Below are 17,941 nucleotides of genomic sequence, written 5' to 3'. Positions count from 1 at the left end.
GCTGTGTGTTTTGTTGATGTTGGCCAACAAGTAATTCATGGAATGTACAACTGGATGTGCAAGATGCCTGATGCTAAATACATGTAATGAACGGTTATAATAACAGTTCACTGTCAGACACATCTGCACAACACGATATTATGTCTTCACTGAAGTGCCAACCCGTGAAGATCCTGGTTAGAATTGATTATTTTCAGTTTTGATTTTTTAAATTGTAAAGTGATAGATACTGACACTTTCCGGGAATCAGACGTTTAATGATTACTAACAGGCTCGCTGCCGTGGCTGACATGTATTCGTATCCCTGTTACACAGATCGATGCGCATGATGTTCTATCACTGGATTGTCTGGCCCAGACTCGCTTATTTACAGACCACCCCCATGTAATTTAATATCCGAGTGCCGCGCAAAACTAACCTCACTCACTCATTACAAATCATTCAGTAAAACAGTTTACCCAAATTGTTTAAAACAATGGAAACATTACTTTCTTAAATTATTCATTCTTGTTTTACACATGCACCCTAACTTGGACAACAATACGAACACATCATTTGCATACGGAATGATAAACACTGTGTCGCCAATGTGAATGAGTGTCGTGGCCTAGTCAAGCCACGTGGTCGTGTCGTCAATGGCCACGTAGGTGACTGTTAAGGTTAAAATAGTTATTAAAACGACTAAAAATCATTTGCATGTGCTCTATTCCTCATAATTCCGTCAGACATATCAATCTGTATTATAAACAAACCACAAAACTTACCCTGTAAATTCGAATATCGACCCGTGAAGGTCCCGGGGTAGAATAGGCCTTCAGCAACTCATTCTTGCCATAAGAGGCGACTAACGGGGTCGGGTGGTCAGGCTCGCTGACTTGGTTCACACATCATCGGTTCCCAATTGCGCGGATCGATGCTCATGTTGTTGATCACTGGTTTATCTGGTCCAGACTCGATTGTTTACAGATCGCCGCCATATAGCTGTAATATTGCTGAGTGCGGCGTAAAACAACTCAATCGAATATCAATTTTTAGATATAACAATGTCATAAGGAAATTATTTAGAGTATCAGCAAAGACACATTCAGGATAATGGAATGCAGAGTATTTGGTACCGACCTGCGATAGGAATGTATAGGCTGATGGCATTCATTGCCAACAGCTGCAGCTAAAAGTGTATCTTGTCTACATATGCGCCTCTAAACCATAACCCAATCCCCTCCCGCATTTACAAACCCAATCACTTATCTACAAACCCACTTCCTCATCTACAAACCCACGCCCTCATCTACAAGCCCAGTCACTTATCTCCAAACTCACGCCCTCATCTACAAAACCACTTCCTACTCTACAAACCCACTCCCTCATCTACAAACCCACTAACTTATCTTCCAAAGCACTCACTCCAGTACTAAACAACTCACTCACTCACCTCTCAACTCATCCACTGATCTGTCATCCAGTTATTCATTAAACAAATCAGTCACGTAACACATATCGGCAAACAGCTTATCGTTAACCTACAGATTTAATCACCCCTTTATGTACTCACTCACTCCTGACGCAGCGTCACTCACTCTCTCTCACTCACCCCTGACGCAGCGTCCCTCTCTCTCTCACTCATTCACTCCTGACGCAGCGTCACTCTCTCATTCACTCCTGACGCAGCGTCACTCACTCTCACTCCTGACGCAGCGTCAGTCACTCTCACACACTCACTCTTGACGCAGCGTCACTCACTCTTTCACTCACTCACTCCTGACGCAGCGTCACTCCACTGAGATAGAATGTACACTCCAGTATATATATCGATGTAATTTACCTAGAGAGCGTAATGCCACGGGAGCATAAACATATTATCCATCATCCTGGACTGCTTCTATGGAAACGGGCCGACGACACTAATATTTCTCGAGCGTGTACATGTTTATTGTACAGTAACATCAACTTTGCAGCCCGACGTGTCCATGTTCATAACCCCCATCAACTCATTCCCGTCAAGCATTTTCCCATGTATATCTGACAGATGAGGGAGCTTTGCGTCAACCCGCGGCCTGACGTTGTGACACGTCTACGTTAGACAAGGCTCTGATGTATGTTCACCAATGGTATTCTCTTCGTCTAACCTTGAAATTTTTGTATAGTGTTTTCGCCTACCTAACATCCTGCAGGTGTCAGCCATTTTGCTACCACCCACACACTCACTCACCCACACACTTACTAATTCATTCACTCACTTGACAGACGCCGAAACGTACAATATCCTTCTGGCATATTTTCCAACGATACCACGAGTTCTATATGGACAAAACAGACTAGTCTTGGAACAGTGCAGGTATGTTGCTGTTCCAATAATGATCCGACAATTGGACATGCGTATTGGAAAGCATTTAGTTTAAAGCTGCAATCAGCAATATTCCAGTTATTCGGCAGTGGTCTGTAAATGACCGAGCTAGGACCAAGATAATCCATTGATCAACAGCATGAGCATCAATGTACCCAACTGTAATATAAAGTTAGCGAGTCTCACCACCAACTCCCATTAACATTTAACTACCTTTTACGACATGCACAGATTTGCCTAAGACTAATTCTGGCGCGGGTCGTGACGGGTTCATTTGGGTGTATAAAGCTGGTAATAATAAAAGCTGGACTCAAAAAAGTAAAAGTAATTTTTAAACATGTTTGCAACAACAGACATATCGTGAGGGTCAGTTACCTAATTCTATTATTCAAACGTTTTTCCTTTTTAATCTAAAATATTATAGCTGACTCCATGATTTTTTTACGTTTTGGGGAGTCTGGCCTTTGACATATTTTAGCTAGGAGAAATTTAGTGATTGAATACTGTGTCTGTATTAACTGGGTTTTCTGAAAATAAATTCAACCAAACAAAACGTATTTATCCATTTAAAAGTTTCACAAAACTTTGGCAGAATGTGTCAAATTGCTCGATTTTTGTCAGTACAACCATAAAAAAGACAGATATACCGGAGGGACAGTTTCAACATGAATGAAGATCTAGTTTATTCTGAAAGTGAACTGTTAAAAATGTTATAACATCATGAACTGTTATCCATCACCCTGGACCACTTCCATGGCTGCGGGCCAACGACATTAATATTCTTCGAACGTATTCGTAATTATTTCACAGTTACATCACCTCGGGCAATTCAGGTATGTGCAACCTGACATATGCGCGCGTTCCTATCGCCTCCACCACAGACGAGACAGATTTGCGTCAACACTCGGTCTGACATTGTGACAGTTTTATGTCGGGCAGGACTTGCACTGCAAGTCTCTATTGTTTTTCCACCAATATTATTCTCATAATGTAACGTTGAAACTGTTTGTGTGTCGGAGATGAAGATGCACCTATCTTGGATGGTGCACCAATACGGTAGTTTACGTGCTTCAGCATCTTGCTGTTTTTCGCAACCACCTTGCTTTTTGGGATGTAACAAATTGACAATTATTAGTTTGGGTGGTGACTTCAACCAGCAAACAGTCACAAATGGAGCATGTACAGATTGTTTTCGCCCGCCTGCCATCCAAAATACCTCGTATGTGTTCATTTTAAAACTTTGTGAAGATTTAATTGATTGTGTTCACTGCTTTTTTTGTCAATATTTTCCTTGACTAGATACACTTATACAAGCGAGGAAAAGTACCCCAAATAAACTGAATTCTATTCTGTAACTGAGTAAATGAGCATTTTAATACATATTCATGAAGTCGTCTTGGTGATTACAAATCGCACGTGAGTGTTAATTTACGACCCGTCATCATGACCCATTGATGCAGTCAAGTCCGCTTCAACGTCACCATGTCAGCACATGAGGTCAAAATATGAAATGACACAAGGTAACACAAGTAGGTACATGAGGTAACGCTGTTAAACGATCCTGTTGACAGTATGACATTACGTAAGTTACATTTATGATCTGAAACAGGTAACACTATGACACGACACAGGTAAAACTATGACACGACACAGGTAACGTTTGACTGCACACAAAAACAGGTGACACTATACACGACTCAGGTAACACTATAACACGACACAAGTAAAACTCTGACAGGACACAGGAAACACTACGACACGTCACGTGTAACGCTATAATAGGACAAAGATAACACTATGACACAACACAAGGTACCACTATGGGAAGACACATGGTATACACTATAACACGACACAACGTAACACTACAGAATGACACACGGTAACACTATAACACTACACAACGTAACACTACCGCACGACACACGGTAACACTATAACACGACACAACGTGACACTACAGCATGACATGGTAATACTATATAACATGACACATGGTAACACTATAACACAACACAATGTAACACTATAACATGACACATGGTAACACATGACACATGGTAACACTAGAACACGACACAACGTAACACTACCGCACGACACACGGTAACACTATAACACGACACAACGTGACACTACAGCATGACATGGTAATACTATATAACATGACACATGGTAACACTATAACACAACACAATGTAACACTATAACATGACACATGGTAACACATGACACATGGTAACACTAGAACACGACACAACGTAACACTACAGCATGACACATGGTAACACATGACACATGGTAACACTAGAACACGACACAACGTAACACTACAGCATGACACATGGTAACACATGACACATGGTAACACTAGAACACGACACAACGTAACACTACAGCATGACACATGGTAACACTATAACACTACGCAAAGCAACACTACAGCATGACACATGGTAACATTATAACATGACACAACGTAACACTACAGCATGACACATGGTAACATTATAACATGACACAACGTGACACTACAGAATGACACATGGTAACACATGACACATGGTAACACTAACACGACAGAACTTAACACTACAGCATGACACATGGTAACACATGACACATGGTAACACTAGAACACGACACAACGTAACACTACAGCATGACACATGGTAACACATGACACATGGTAACACTATAACACGACAGAACTTAACACTACAACATGACACATGGTAACACATGACACATGGTAACACTAGAACACGACACAACGTAACACTACATCATGACACCCTATGGCCGAACACGTGGTAACACGGCTACTTTCATGCTACACTTCAGTAAAAGTGTTATGTGAGTCAAGGACACGTTTGATGAATACGTTCCACTTCGTTTCCCACAGCTGAAGCGCTGATGCTTTCTCCTTATTCGTCATTCTGCTGAAGCTGGCAAAAGAGAAAAAATATTAATGCACAAAAACCATTAATAACCACTCGACCATACAGTTTTACTTTCCTTTTTTTTACGAATGCGGTGGAAAGATTCAGAACGTTACTTGTGGGAGGGAAGTAACCGCATATATTTGTTATCCCAAGCCGAGCTTATGCGGACATGCGCTTTAACTGGTGCTGTCATGACTTTCGTTGTAAACCTAGAATCACATATTGTATGCAGTATATTTTAAGCGATACTGTGTATCTAATTTTATATAGTCATTTCATTGTTCTCTCTGAACAGGGCAGAAGTTGAGAAACACAGAAAATGATGACATTCGTGATGCAGTGAACCCTTCCTCCAGTCTCCTATGTTCTTTATCATAATCGAGTCTGGATCACACAATCCAGATAGGCATGGAATAAGATGGTTTGTGTCAACCAAGTCAGCGAGCCTGACCACCCGATCCAGTCTGCCGCCTCTTAAAGATCACATGCAAACATAATTAAAACTCAATTATCACTCATTCATGACATATAATATACATTGCTGCTTGTAAAAAAACAAATAAACAAAATTATAAGCGTACAATCGCGATTCAAAAGTGCAATATTTTTTACTTGGGCTTATTTCCCTCGAAACGAAGCCCCCGGGAGACCGAACCCAGTCATAGCGGGTGAGTGTGCATTCAAGTGTAACGACGGCTTCCGACTGGCTGGTTCATTTGCTGATACACTGAGGGCTTATTGTGAGTACAGAAAGATGATCTGTTTGATGGGCATTTTAGAAGTATGGCGAGTCACAAGAAAGTAAGATTCTTTATGGATAACAACTTCTTTTATTGTACTTGATGCGTCGTTTCAGCATGGATTCATATTCCGTTGTCAAACAAAATCATATAAACTAGAAGAAGTTGTTATCCATAAAGAATGTACATAGAGATGTTGGGTTTTGTGAATACACGTTCTCTGAATTTGCGTTCGATCCAATTAAAAATCATCTCAGTAGAGACGGTGAACTACTGCGTGGATGGAAACTTTCATTTTCCGCGAACCTAATAACTGCGCATGCGTTATGGACACAGCGCAGCACAGCTGTTGAAACCACTTTTTCCCCCAGCGCTGGGGGAATTTCAGTGAATCATTTGAACTCCGATTTCGCGGGCTTTTTTTCCACCGGGTTTATAGGTTGAATTGGCATTTCTGATGATTTGTTTCGGCAAGTGCATACCAAAGGTATCAGAATCTGCACAGTTGTGTTTTACGTTGCATGTGACCTTTAAGACAAGTTGATGAAGACCAGTTCTGACCCGGATCTTCACGGGTGTCATACATGTAAGACGTCTTTCTGAGCTTACTTGATTGAGTTCAAGGCGATCTGTTTGAGAAACCTCAGGTCATCATCTGACGCAGCTAGAGCCATGAACGCCATGTAGAAGTCATGTGACAGTGGAAGGGCTTCCCAGGGCGCCGGGTTATCCGAACTGATGCACACTGGGAAATCCTGGGAGATCAAGATGGCCGCCGGGTGGTTCCTCATATCAGAGACGAGCTTCAGTACCTGAAACGGAGCAATGATTCCAGTAACCTTTCTCTGAATTTTCTGTCACATATCTATCAACTGCCGCAAACATTTCTTTCCGATTTTAAAGGTTTGGTGGGACACTGTAGTTGCTGATGCGATCGTTCATCCCGCCCGTTGTCGATTCCCCACATAGGCAAAATGTGTGAAAACCCAACACTCTTCACTGCAAGATAGCAAAGTAAAATTCGTCTTAAGGAGCAATCATATTATTTTCAAGTGGCGAGGCTGTCTCTCTGACTTACTGCTTAGTGTCAGGATTAACGTGTGTGCATATCCAGGTTAGAGTTAGGATGTACAAGAACTTTGCCGGGTTAGAGGTCGGGCATATGTAGGACTCACATCACCTCTACCTGGCAGAAGGAATCATTCACGTCCAGAGCCACGTTCGGAGATCGGGCTCAAGACAATAGTAACTGATACCAGAAATGATTCACGCCTATATTCAGGATGAGAGACTGGGTTCAGGATTATAGTACCTGATCATAGATAAAGTTCACGTAAACATTACATGATAACAGAAATGATTCACGTCTATTAAGAGCTTGGGTCCAAGACAATATTACTCGATGTTACGTCAACAATAGTTTGGTTTGAGCTCCTCCTTATTACATATTTAGTTCTGGAGATGACGAGTGTCCTATCTTGATGCAGACAGGGTTACCATCACCATATTACAGATATAATTAATGTCAAAATTACCTGGTTGGAGATAGGATTGACCTCTATCGGAATATTTCTCTCCTTAATTAGCCTCATCACCTCTGGATGTTTAGGAATAGCAAAGCCATGCCCAATCCTTGTTGTGTTGAGGAGGATGGCGTCGATGAGGTTGTTGTCGTGGATGTGAAGCCAGTCTGGGAAGAGTTTAAATCGCATTCACATTTGTTATAAGCACTGTCATGTATCACCATTCTACCATCGTAGAAAGACAAAAGACCTACCAGGCTCTACAGTGTCGTCTTTAGCACAAATAGCTCGGGCCCATGAAGGTGAGGGTTAGATTGTCCTCAAGCAACCCGTGCTTTTAGCAAGTAACAAGATCGTGTCGTGATGCTTCCTGATTTATCTGACACATGTCATTGTGTCCCAGATCGATGGTCTTGGTGGTGATCACTAAATTGTGTGGTCCAGTCATTTACAGACATACGCCATATTGCTGGAATATTGCTGAGTGCGTTTCGAACGACAAACAAATAAACAAACAGGAAAAAAACCCCAAACCCATAAATATTTGCTAGAATACCAATATTACAGGTGATGACATCACTCACGAATTTCCTACAGTGCACCCTTGTTATAATGCCTATATAATACCCTTGTTGTAATGCCAACCTGGATGTAATGTCGTTACCAAAGGTACACCTTGGTTATAATGCCAATAGCCTTGTTGTAATGCCAACCTGGATATAATGTCATTTGCCAAAGGTACACCCTGGTTATAATGCCTATATAATAGTCTTGTTTTAATGCCAACCTGGATAAAATACCTGGACAAATAGTGGCATTATATCCAGGGTATACTGTAGAGTCAACAAGCATTGGGGAGACCCATTTGGTATCCTGTATGAACCCAAAACTATGCCCTTCCTAAATATGTTGAAAACTTTTTGAGGTCCTGATTTCCCAAAAATTTATCTCTGTTGGTTTGTTGTAGAATATTTCATTAAAAAATAGTGGTACACGTGTTTGAAAACATGATCAAACAGCAGGGTCACATGATATGATAATCCGGTCATAAGTTCCGTCTAATGATGAACAGAGAGATTTTCTGGGTTACATCCTTTTTATTCCGACTAAGAAGGAATAAGAATGAATAGAAAAGAAGGTGTAACACAGAAAAATCTCTTTGTTCATCAAATAATGAAAAAAATCTTCTAAAATGCCAGTCAAGCATCTAATCCTTCTAACGCCATCTGTTATTCAGACATTTTCCTTGGTGAGATAACAAATGTAAGGGAGACAACCTTACCTGTTTCCCCTGCATGGAAGAAGTAGGGGAGATTACTCTTGTGAGCTTCTGGGTAAAGCAGCTCAGATACGTAATACAGCAAAGGATGCGTGACGTCCTCTTGGTCCATTAGGTCGTATCCAAGGACAACGTCCGGAAATTGTTCAACCAGACTCATAGCGGCTTTGACTTCTTGTAGAATCGCGCTGCCATTATAGCGCCTGTACATAGTGGGAATGAGTTTAACTGATTAAACACACATTTATTTTATGACTCAGTGAAAAGAAAACCCGAAGATGTCCACGTCACGTACGTGGACTGCTTTACCAAATATGTGAACTGTCTTTACACATCTCAAAACAGGTTAGGCCCAGCACCAAAGAAATACCCCGTATCATGGATCTAAGCCTTACCTATATACATTACCGGAAAGAGGGTACTGAAGATCATATTGTGAAGAAATGATGTGATGTTTTTATACATACATCCGTGAAGACGTTAAAATCAGAACATTCGGATGTGTTTGTATGAGATCACCATATTCAGCATATTCCTTGGGATTCTATATGCCACATTAACAGTTTGCTTTAAGGTTAATTTCATATTTTCTAAGACAACATAACATTGCTGTGCTGCCAATGCCGGTATTTTCTTCATTCATACACAGAACATCTCTAAGATAACACTGCGCGGCCAGTAACGCTCTGTTGAAGTAATATTTAGTTGACATTAGGAGAAATAATGATCTTGTTGAGACTCAATGGCCTGTAAGGTATATTGCCTTTCAATGATAAGATTTTTTTTATAACTATGTACAATATAAACGAAAAAACAAACACGACAAAGTGATAGTCAGTATATGTCGGTATATTTGGCACCTTTTGAATGCACTGATAGCATCTTAAGGCTATTTATTGCTATGCGCTGAGTTTGGGGTAACTGCGGTGGTGAGGAGCCTCATTATATAAGCACAATGTATTTACGCAGTGAATATTGCTGGAATTATTATAAGAGGTGGTGTAAAACCCATCACCCATATGACAGGCCTTACTTTCGTCCACCAATGATCAATTTGGCGCCAGAAAAACCCTGATGATCTTGTTTAAACTCGTTGACAACGTCACGGAAAGTCTTCACGGTCCACGTGTAATCATGAGTTGTCCCGTTCAGTTCATACGGCTGAAATAGAAGACATTTGAAAAGAACACTTGTGGTTATCCAAGATATAGTGGAGTTAAAACATATGGCTTATCCCAGTGAGGGAGAGTTGTTACGTACTGTTGTTATTAAATGAAATAGGGGCATAATATAGCCTATCTCTATTTTCAATATTATTTATATCCGATGTCCCTTTAAAGTATGTTTGGGTCATTTTGATCTGATGTCCGTCCTACAGCAATATATTTACTTCGCATGATAAACACACGAATATGATATGCAAATTTCATGTAATATGTATTAGCACTCACAAAGTCTATTTCACATCTTTTGTGAATTACATTGTCTTATTCTCCCTCTTCTTCCTGACACCAGAAATAGGCTTCACAGATTGTACCCATGTGAGGAAACGAACCCGGTTCTGGTGAACAGATTAACCTCGAGGGCTACTCACTCGCCCCTCTTTCACCCAAAATTCATATGACCCCACTGCATATATACAGACAAGTAATAAATAGTGCTCTTTAAAAGTGGACCATACTAATCTCTTTAGTTTGTCTTCGTCGTTTCTCACCCCCACAGTCTTTATTCAAACATGCGTCTTATACATCTTAAATACATTTGAGTTATACCATGTTCTTTCAGATAATCTATCCTATTTTTCTTTTTATATCCCCTAACATCTGTTAGTGAAACTTGGTAGATCTTTGTGGCAGACCCCAAAGTGGTGCCTTTTGGTATGTACAGGTCTTTGTGATTTATTCTTTTCTTTGTTTGCATGGAAACGTTTTGGACTTAGTCTCAAAATGGTGGGATGGGCTTCTTTACCGGGGCAGAACGAAAAAAAACCAGTCAATATTCTTCTGCAAAACTTGGTACATATATCAGTCAGATCCTAAATTGGTGCCTTTTGCTATGTACAGGTTTTTGGGATTTCTTATTTTTCTCGGTTCCCATGGAAACGTTTCAAAAGTGAGAGGTGTGTTTCGTTTTGTGCTTCGTACTTTGTAGTTATTGCAAAAGTGACCACAGTAGCCGCAGTCCGCCAGATGACGCGGTGTATTCACCGCAGAGGAGTTGTCTTCCTCCCACTTCCTGTTGCGGTGTCTCAGGTGGACCCACCGAGGACTACGCTCAGATTATCTCCACCCCCTGCCTATTCCCCTGTACAACTTCACAAAATTTGTTGATAAGTCATTCAGTGTTCATGCCCCAAACCCTGGACCACGCTGCCTCTCACTCTCATTACTCTCTCTCCTTCATTTCACTCTTTCAGATCCCAACTAAAGATCTTATACTATTCCGTGAACACTATGACCTGTGGACTATGAGCCGCATACACGTGTGTATGGGATCTAGTGGGATCATTGTTATTACTTATTATTTTCGGGAATCCACTTTCTTCTGTGTTTCTGCAAATCATACACTTACTGGAAGATGATTCCAGAGTCATTGTCGGGAGGATTACATCTCACGTCTGCTCACTGTACAATTGTCTTGTCTTGGAACTCTCCATTTAAACAGAATGCACAGGGACAAAGTCGCAAATGGGGAAGAGCTTCTGGGTGGGTGGGTGGGGGGGGGGGGGGGTAGCGTTTGTGTCTATAAGGTTTCTGGGTACTTTGTTCAGGGTAATATTTCATGTTCATCCTATCTAGAATCTGCCCTTAACAGTAGTTTAGTTTCAACATATTGTCTGTCCATGAAAAAGTCGTTGTTGATTGCATGGTGGTTCGAGTCTAAATGATAGCTTATCTGTCTCTTAACAGCTGTTATCTGGCAAATTGTTTTCCTTAAAGGTTTTCTTTATGCGATTTGGGGAGGAAATGATTTTTCGGACTTTTGGTGCCTCTTTCTCTAGCTGAATAAGAGCCTGTATGAATACTTGCTGAATGGGTGAGACAAGCTTCATTTTAGGTTCTTTATCTTATAGAGAAGGCTGTCCTGAGCCTGCTTGTTTGTCTTTTCTTTTCCAATATTTGAGACTATTCATAATCACACAGTTCCAAACTTCTATCCACAGACAATATCGCTGTTCTTTTACCACTCTTATAACAGAATAATAGGAAAAAAGATGACCTTTGGCTTGGAACACATATTATCGAGTCCATTTTTCCATGTCGGGCGCATGGTGAAAGTGGCTTAAGGTGAACTTTCACTGTCGCTGGTTCATGAAATAAATATAGCTTGATTTATCCTTTATATAGATATCACTGATACTGTCTTTTGTCGCCCGCCTTGATATTGCTGGAATATTGTGAAGAGTGAAAAACATAGCTACTCACATAAATGACCTTCAGCTTTCATGACTTTCAACATACAGTTTGACTAGGCCTGCATAACCCCAAAAATGTTTGTGGTCGTACTCTGGTGATACTCTTCCCACAGAAAGACGCCGGGTTGTTATACCCAAAACTATGCAAGTCAACATTTGGAACCATAAATTGGAACCCCTGATTGGACCAACTGAGCCATTTCCATATTCGTCGTTGAAACTACTCTTCGAATGTTAGTTGAAATGACAAATTGTGTTCATACCGTCATCAGGCCAATGCGGGTCTCTAGGTACTGCACACCGTCCTCATGGAACTCCTTCAGAGACTCATAGAATGCATCCTTCAACACAGGGGCGTGATTGATGAGTCCCCCAACTGTTTGGAAGTATTGAAGAAATCGCCGCCAGATGACGTTGATATTTGGGTAGACAACTTCCGGATTATCCACTGTCAGTGTGAGATTGTTGTATAGCCTGTTGCAATACAAGAACATGGGGGGTTTTTTGGTTACGTTTGAGGTTTGTGTGTTGGTTGTTAAACGCAGTTGTCAGCAAAAGGTGGTATGTCAATGACTTGGCAACCTAATGATTATACAAGCAACGGCAAACAACAACGATAAGAGTCAAGACTGAATCCCGGTCTTGTCCAGAAACACAGCAATGGTCCGTTGTAAGTGAACAGACCAGATATCCTTGTACTACTGCAGTCATATATCGACTTGAACGATTTGGTTCGAGGTTTTTCAGTGTCTTAGCTTACCACTGATCGAAGGTTTCGATATCCGTGCTCTTGGCACGTTCAGATGAAATCTCAATCCACGTGCAATCTGAAATGAATCCAGATTGTGATGAGAAGTGTATTTCTACAGATAAGGACAATGCCCTGTTTACTTTAAAAGTACGTTTTCGACAAACTACCGAAGAACATTAATTTAGCATTGAGGTTTACAAGATTATTTTACTTAAAGCGACTTGTGTGTGCATGAGCGTTTGCGTCTGATTCTGTTTGCAATAGTCAGTCTTAATACCCCTTGTATATGCTCGTCCCCTGAATTATAGACATTACGCTTTTACGGTCTTCTTAACATCGAGCACCAGACAGGATAACAACAAGTAGCATGATTTGTAGCCATTTTGGTGGCTGTTGAGGTTCACAGGGTGAGTAAGGGCCACATTCTTAACTGTGACGCAATCGTGACGTCGACCTACCTTTATCCACCGGAGGTGTCAAATAAAACCCGGTTAGTGTGATAACCTTCTCCTTCACACACATATAACAGTTGGGACGATACATGACGTTCTTCACCAGCCAGGCGTTGCTTGTAATGAAGCCGTAATGTAGATGTAGGGCCGCACCTGTTATTGGAGAAATGTAGCACCACCTGAAAGGCCTACAAAGTCACAGAAACACAGATACATCTGCTTATGACATTATGGCATAGAGTGGCCCTGTTCAAGGAGTGCATATCTATATTTGGGAATACGCAATGAAAGTGGTCATACACTTTTGCCTAGATATCATAATCATATCATAATCATAATCATAAAGCACATAATGTCCACCTTACAGATGCTCAGTGGCGCCAACACAGTAACACAGGTATAGCACCTTAGTATTCTCCTAACGAGTTAAATCAATGAAGTTCCCAACGATGCTTTCTATTGAGCAACAAAAGCTAGAGGTCCATGCATCAAGAGCATGCATATAAACTGACATACAAAAAAGTATACTCTGATCCTTTGATATTATTTTAGGATTGTCAACGATGGGCAAGTATCGAGATGGAGAGTGCAATATGCACGATGATTTAGGAATACGTATGCAATGTTTCGTGTAAGTCACCATCGAAAGATTTGTAAATAAATTAGTGTTCAAAGAAACTATACAGTGAGTTTGAGCAAAGTAAACACCACACACACACACACACACACACACACACACACGCACGCACGCACGCGCGCGTGCGCGCACACACGCACGCGCGCGTGCGCGCACACACGCACATAATAAATATGTATATATCCGTTGCCATTTCTGAGACATTGTTCCAGTTGGTGAGCGATGATAGGTAATTTGTCGATCTATCGAATTCATGCAAGGGGAACATGCTGAGCATGTTGAAACAACAATGTTACCATGATGCAGAAAGTCATTTGTTAGTTTTGCTGAATGAGACCTTACGTTATTGTGTTGGTGGATGATTGTTGCTGGATAAATGACAAAAAAATTGTCGCCAAAAAAACCAAAACTGGTTGCTAACTTCATCTCTGTGCCTTCGAGCATTAATGTTGCTATAAGTAATCACAAGTCTCGTTTCGAGATCCCTCACCACACCATCGCTACTGACTCCAAGCAGTCGGGCTTGCTGTAGGGAAGTCGGTGCAAAACGTTCACCTACTCATCCGTAAACGCAAAGCAGGCCGCCATTACTGTACAAGCAAAACCTACACTGTTCACGCATCACATGTTGGCAACGTCGAATTCGCCTATCCATATGAAATGACGATGTTAGTTTTAAAGAGGGAGATGCATTCCACTGTAGGGGTTGACGTACTCGAATATCATGGTGTCTGTGTCGCTGTTGCACTGCATGTTGACCGATTTTGTGTCCTAGATCAATTGTCCGGATGTTACAGTCACTACAGGGCGCTGTAACAAATGGTCAACCACCTCTAAGTCTGTCTAACGTAATGCATATTTGTCTTAGTCGTTGTATCACTATGATGACAACTGCACGGGTGCAGCTGAAGGATCTGGCCATGACGGTATAGTTACCTCCTTGTTGGGATATGCTTCGGCACTCTCTCTCTCTCTCTCTCTCTCTCTCTCTCTCTCACTCTGCTGGTTGCCCTGGTTCAAACATGACATATTTCTTTGCTCTATTTACTACTGTGTTGCTCGCGTATCGCGTATGCAGTTTTATGTCGTCATTGACATCATTCTGAATTGAACTTCTATGGAAGAGGAACAGGATCAAACAACATTACCTTTGGGCATTTGTTGTATAATCTTGAAAACCTTGCTTTGTTCCATCCGCTTTCTGCCTTGGAAGAAGTGGACCGCGGGAATGTAGTTGCTGTCGTCGTAAATGGCACTTTTGATCTCCCCCTGTTTGGCTGCCATTATCATTTTGTTAACAGCTTCCTCGTCAGAGGTAAGTTTCAGCGTCGACCCAACGGATTGTCGTCTTTCTGTAGACAATATTGCGTCTCTCTGGGCTTTGTACCATGCCGGCACGGACTGAATGTTTGTTAACAATGTCAGCCAGATCAAACTAATAAGGACATGCATTGTGATCTGAATCGCCTTCATCTGAAATATAAAAGGAATGAATTAGTGTCTAGGGTTGTGTAAATACGAACAGGTGGTGTGCGGTAACGTGCATATCAGAAATGTTTGCACTGTAACCAACATATACACATGAATATTAGTTACGCACCACCTACTTCTTATGTTAATTGCGAAAACACTACATGTTGCATATATAGAATGCGTGACTGTAACATATGTTACACATAAAAAAGGTTGGTAACAGTTTATTGCAAAAAGTAAACAAACATGTGAATAGGGCCAGTAAGTAGGTCACGGCGCTTAGTACTTCCTGTGACAAACAGCGTATCATACCTTTCGAATGGTCTCGTGGTTGTCAATTAGCATTAAGAAAGAAATAATCCTTCTGAAATATCAAATTTACTGAAATAACAAATTAGCCAGTTATTAAGACTGACAACAGCTGTGACAGCTAGGCATGGACGAACAGTTGCTCCGGTTTAGTAAAATCATATTTGGCGGTCGCACAATTTGAAATCAGAACAGGTTCCTGAACAGACGCATATCATCGGAAACCTGATGTAAGCGAAAGTAAGCTTTGCCCCGTCTCGCACATTGCAAATTAGCGTACGCAAAGGGAACCGGAACCAGTTAAGAACCGGAAGTAGCGGCTTGTGAAGCCAAGTAGACCCAGTATGGTCACCATGGCTACACCACCAATGCGATTGTCACGCTGTTGCGTTGACAGAAGTAACCATCACTTGCGACCACATGAGAACCTAGTGTGCCCTCCCCTTCCCGAGTTTTCATCAATGGAATCCTCTGCAATTCACCATGGAGCTCCTGCATTAATTCCTGACGACGTTGAACAGGAGGATCTTTAGCTCGGACTTGGCGTCCTAAAGGCGCAAAGATGTTACATACATTGGCTCCATGTCGGCTTTCCTTGCGGGCTATATATGTTTCAAAAGGCGTTGTTTGGCAAATGGGAGATATCTGCATGAAAACTATGCAGCACTTTAGACGTTTTGGACGAAGCTTCCTCATCCATGCAGCCTGGACGCTACTTCTCATGAACTTCTTTGTCTTCTGTATCTTGTCAGACGAATTAGGACACGGTCACCACGGTCATTGGTCTTCCACCGCATAGCTACTTCTCATGAACTTCTTCGTCTTCTTGCATCTTGTCAGACGAATTAGGACACGGTCACCACGGTCATTGGTCTTCCACCGTCGTTCTGGTCTTGGACGACACTTGGACCGCTGGCCACGCCCTTCCTCATAAGTGAACTGATAACACTATGGTTTCTGTTCAAGGTAGCTTCAATGCAGCGATAAGACATCTAAAGTTTGACATTGTGGATGAACTCCCATGCCTACGACAGTCTTAGCCTTAATGTTGTTTGGAAGAACGAAATAAACGTCATAGATACATTGGTGGACAGGCCGAGAGGAAATCCCGAGGGGGGAGCTGATGGTTTTCCATTGTCTATCAAAACCGAGGAGAAGTGTTTTCTCTAACATATACACCGTCAATGATAATAACTGAAGCGCACGTAAAATCAATTTAATGACAGTGAGTAGATAATTTAACCCCATCACCTTCGTCGGCAGTCGTGCGCTGGAGCGTCTGTCTATGAATCAGAGAGTTGCAGGTCCAGTTTCGCTAGGGAAAACATTTGTACTTTGAGCATAATCTTAAACGATATTTTCCAATTGTCTTCAACATTTGAATGTTGATGTTCTTATAACGTTCGGAAAAGTAAGACCCGGGAAGAAGTCTTACTAACGAAAAGTAAAACCTGGGAAGAGGTCTTACTAACGAAAGCTAAAACCTGGGAAGAGGTCTTACTAACGAAAAGTAAAACCTGGGAAGAGGTCTTACTAACGAAAGCTAAAACCTGGGAAGAGGTCTTACTAACGAAAAGTAAAACCTGGTAAGAGGTCTTTCCAGCAAAAAGTGAAAACCTGTCCCGGCAAAACAATCCGTTAAATGCGGTTATTCTGGGGAAACAAGAGATGACCTAATATATAGTGAGAAGCATACTTTACGTTTATATATGCAGTTTACCATGTTCTTGACACGGTTTGTCTCTGTAATGATCGTATCTACGAGAGAAGAAACCATTAATGGCAAGGTTGGAACAAGGTTGTCAAACTGTCGATACTTCAACAACTTGTGTTTTGTGGGTTTGGCATGACTTTTGCCAGTATTGTAGCGATATTACGACGAGTGATCACCAGTCGTCCTATCTCCATATACGACGACTTGGTGTTATACCGTCCCTTACAGATCGCCTTGTCGCCAACAAAAGTCAGTGGTGTACACCACGTAGAGCTGTTGCAGAGACTGGTGATGTGTCTTGTTCTTAGAACAGTCTCAAGACAATTAGCATGTCCTTGATATGTATGACAGTACCTGGC

The 17,941-nt window shown here is 41.5% G+C and overlaps 1 protein-coding gene across 1 annotated transcript; it reads right to left on the bottom strand.

Annotated features, from left to right (window-relative positions):
* Nucleotides 1-3,010: 3,010 nt before the first annotated feature.
* Nucleotides 3,011-15,553, bottom strand: LOC137258758 (adenosine deaminase AGSA-like). Its single transcript, XM_067796447.1, has 9 exons — nucleotides 15,235-15,553; nucleotides 13,456-13,602; nucleotides 13,007-13,073; nucleotides 12,510-12,720; nucleotides 9,865-9,992; nucleotides 8,835-9,034; nucleotides 7,565-7,719; nucleotides 6,639-6,841; nucleotides 3,011-5,292 (listed from the first exon to the last, which is right to left on the bottom strand). The coding sequence occupies exons 1-9, from the start codon at nucleotides 15,536-15,538 to the stop codon at nucleotides 5,178-5,180; spliced, it is 1,530 nt and encodes a 509-aa protein (XP_067652548.1). The 5' UTR covers nucleotides 15,539-15,553; the 3' UTR covers nucleotides 3,011-5,177.
* Between the last annotated feature and the right edge of the window lie 2,388 nt (nucleotides 15,554-17,941).

Source organism: Haliotis asinina, chromosome 12, assembly GCF_037392515.1.
Source record: "Haliotis asinina isolate JCU_RB_2024 chromosome 12, JCU_Hal_asi_v2, whole genome shotgun sequence".
Lineage (NCBI taxonomy): Eukaryota > Metazoa > Mollusca > Gastropoda > Lepetellida > Haliotidae > Haliotis > Haliotis asinina.
The sequence above is the reverse complement of the archived record's forward strand: the minus strand, read 5'-3'. Positions and strand labels throughout refer to the sequence as shown.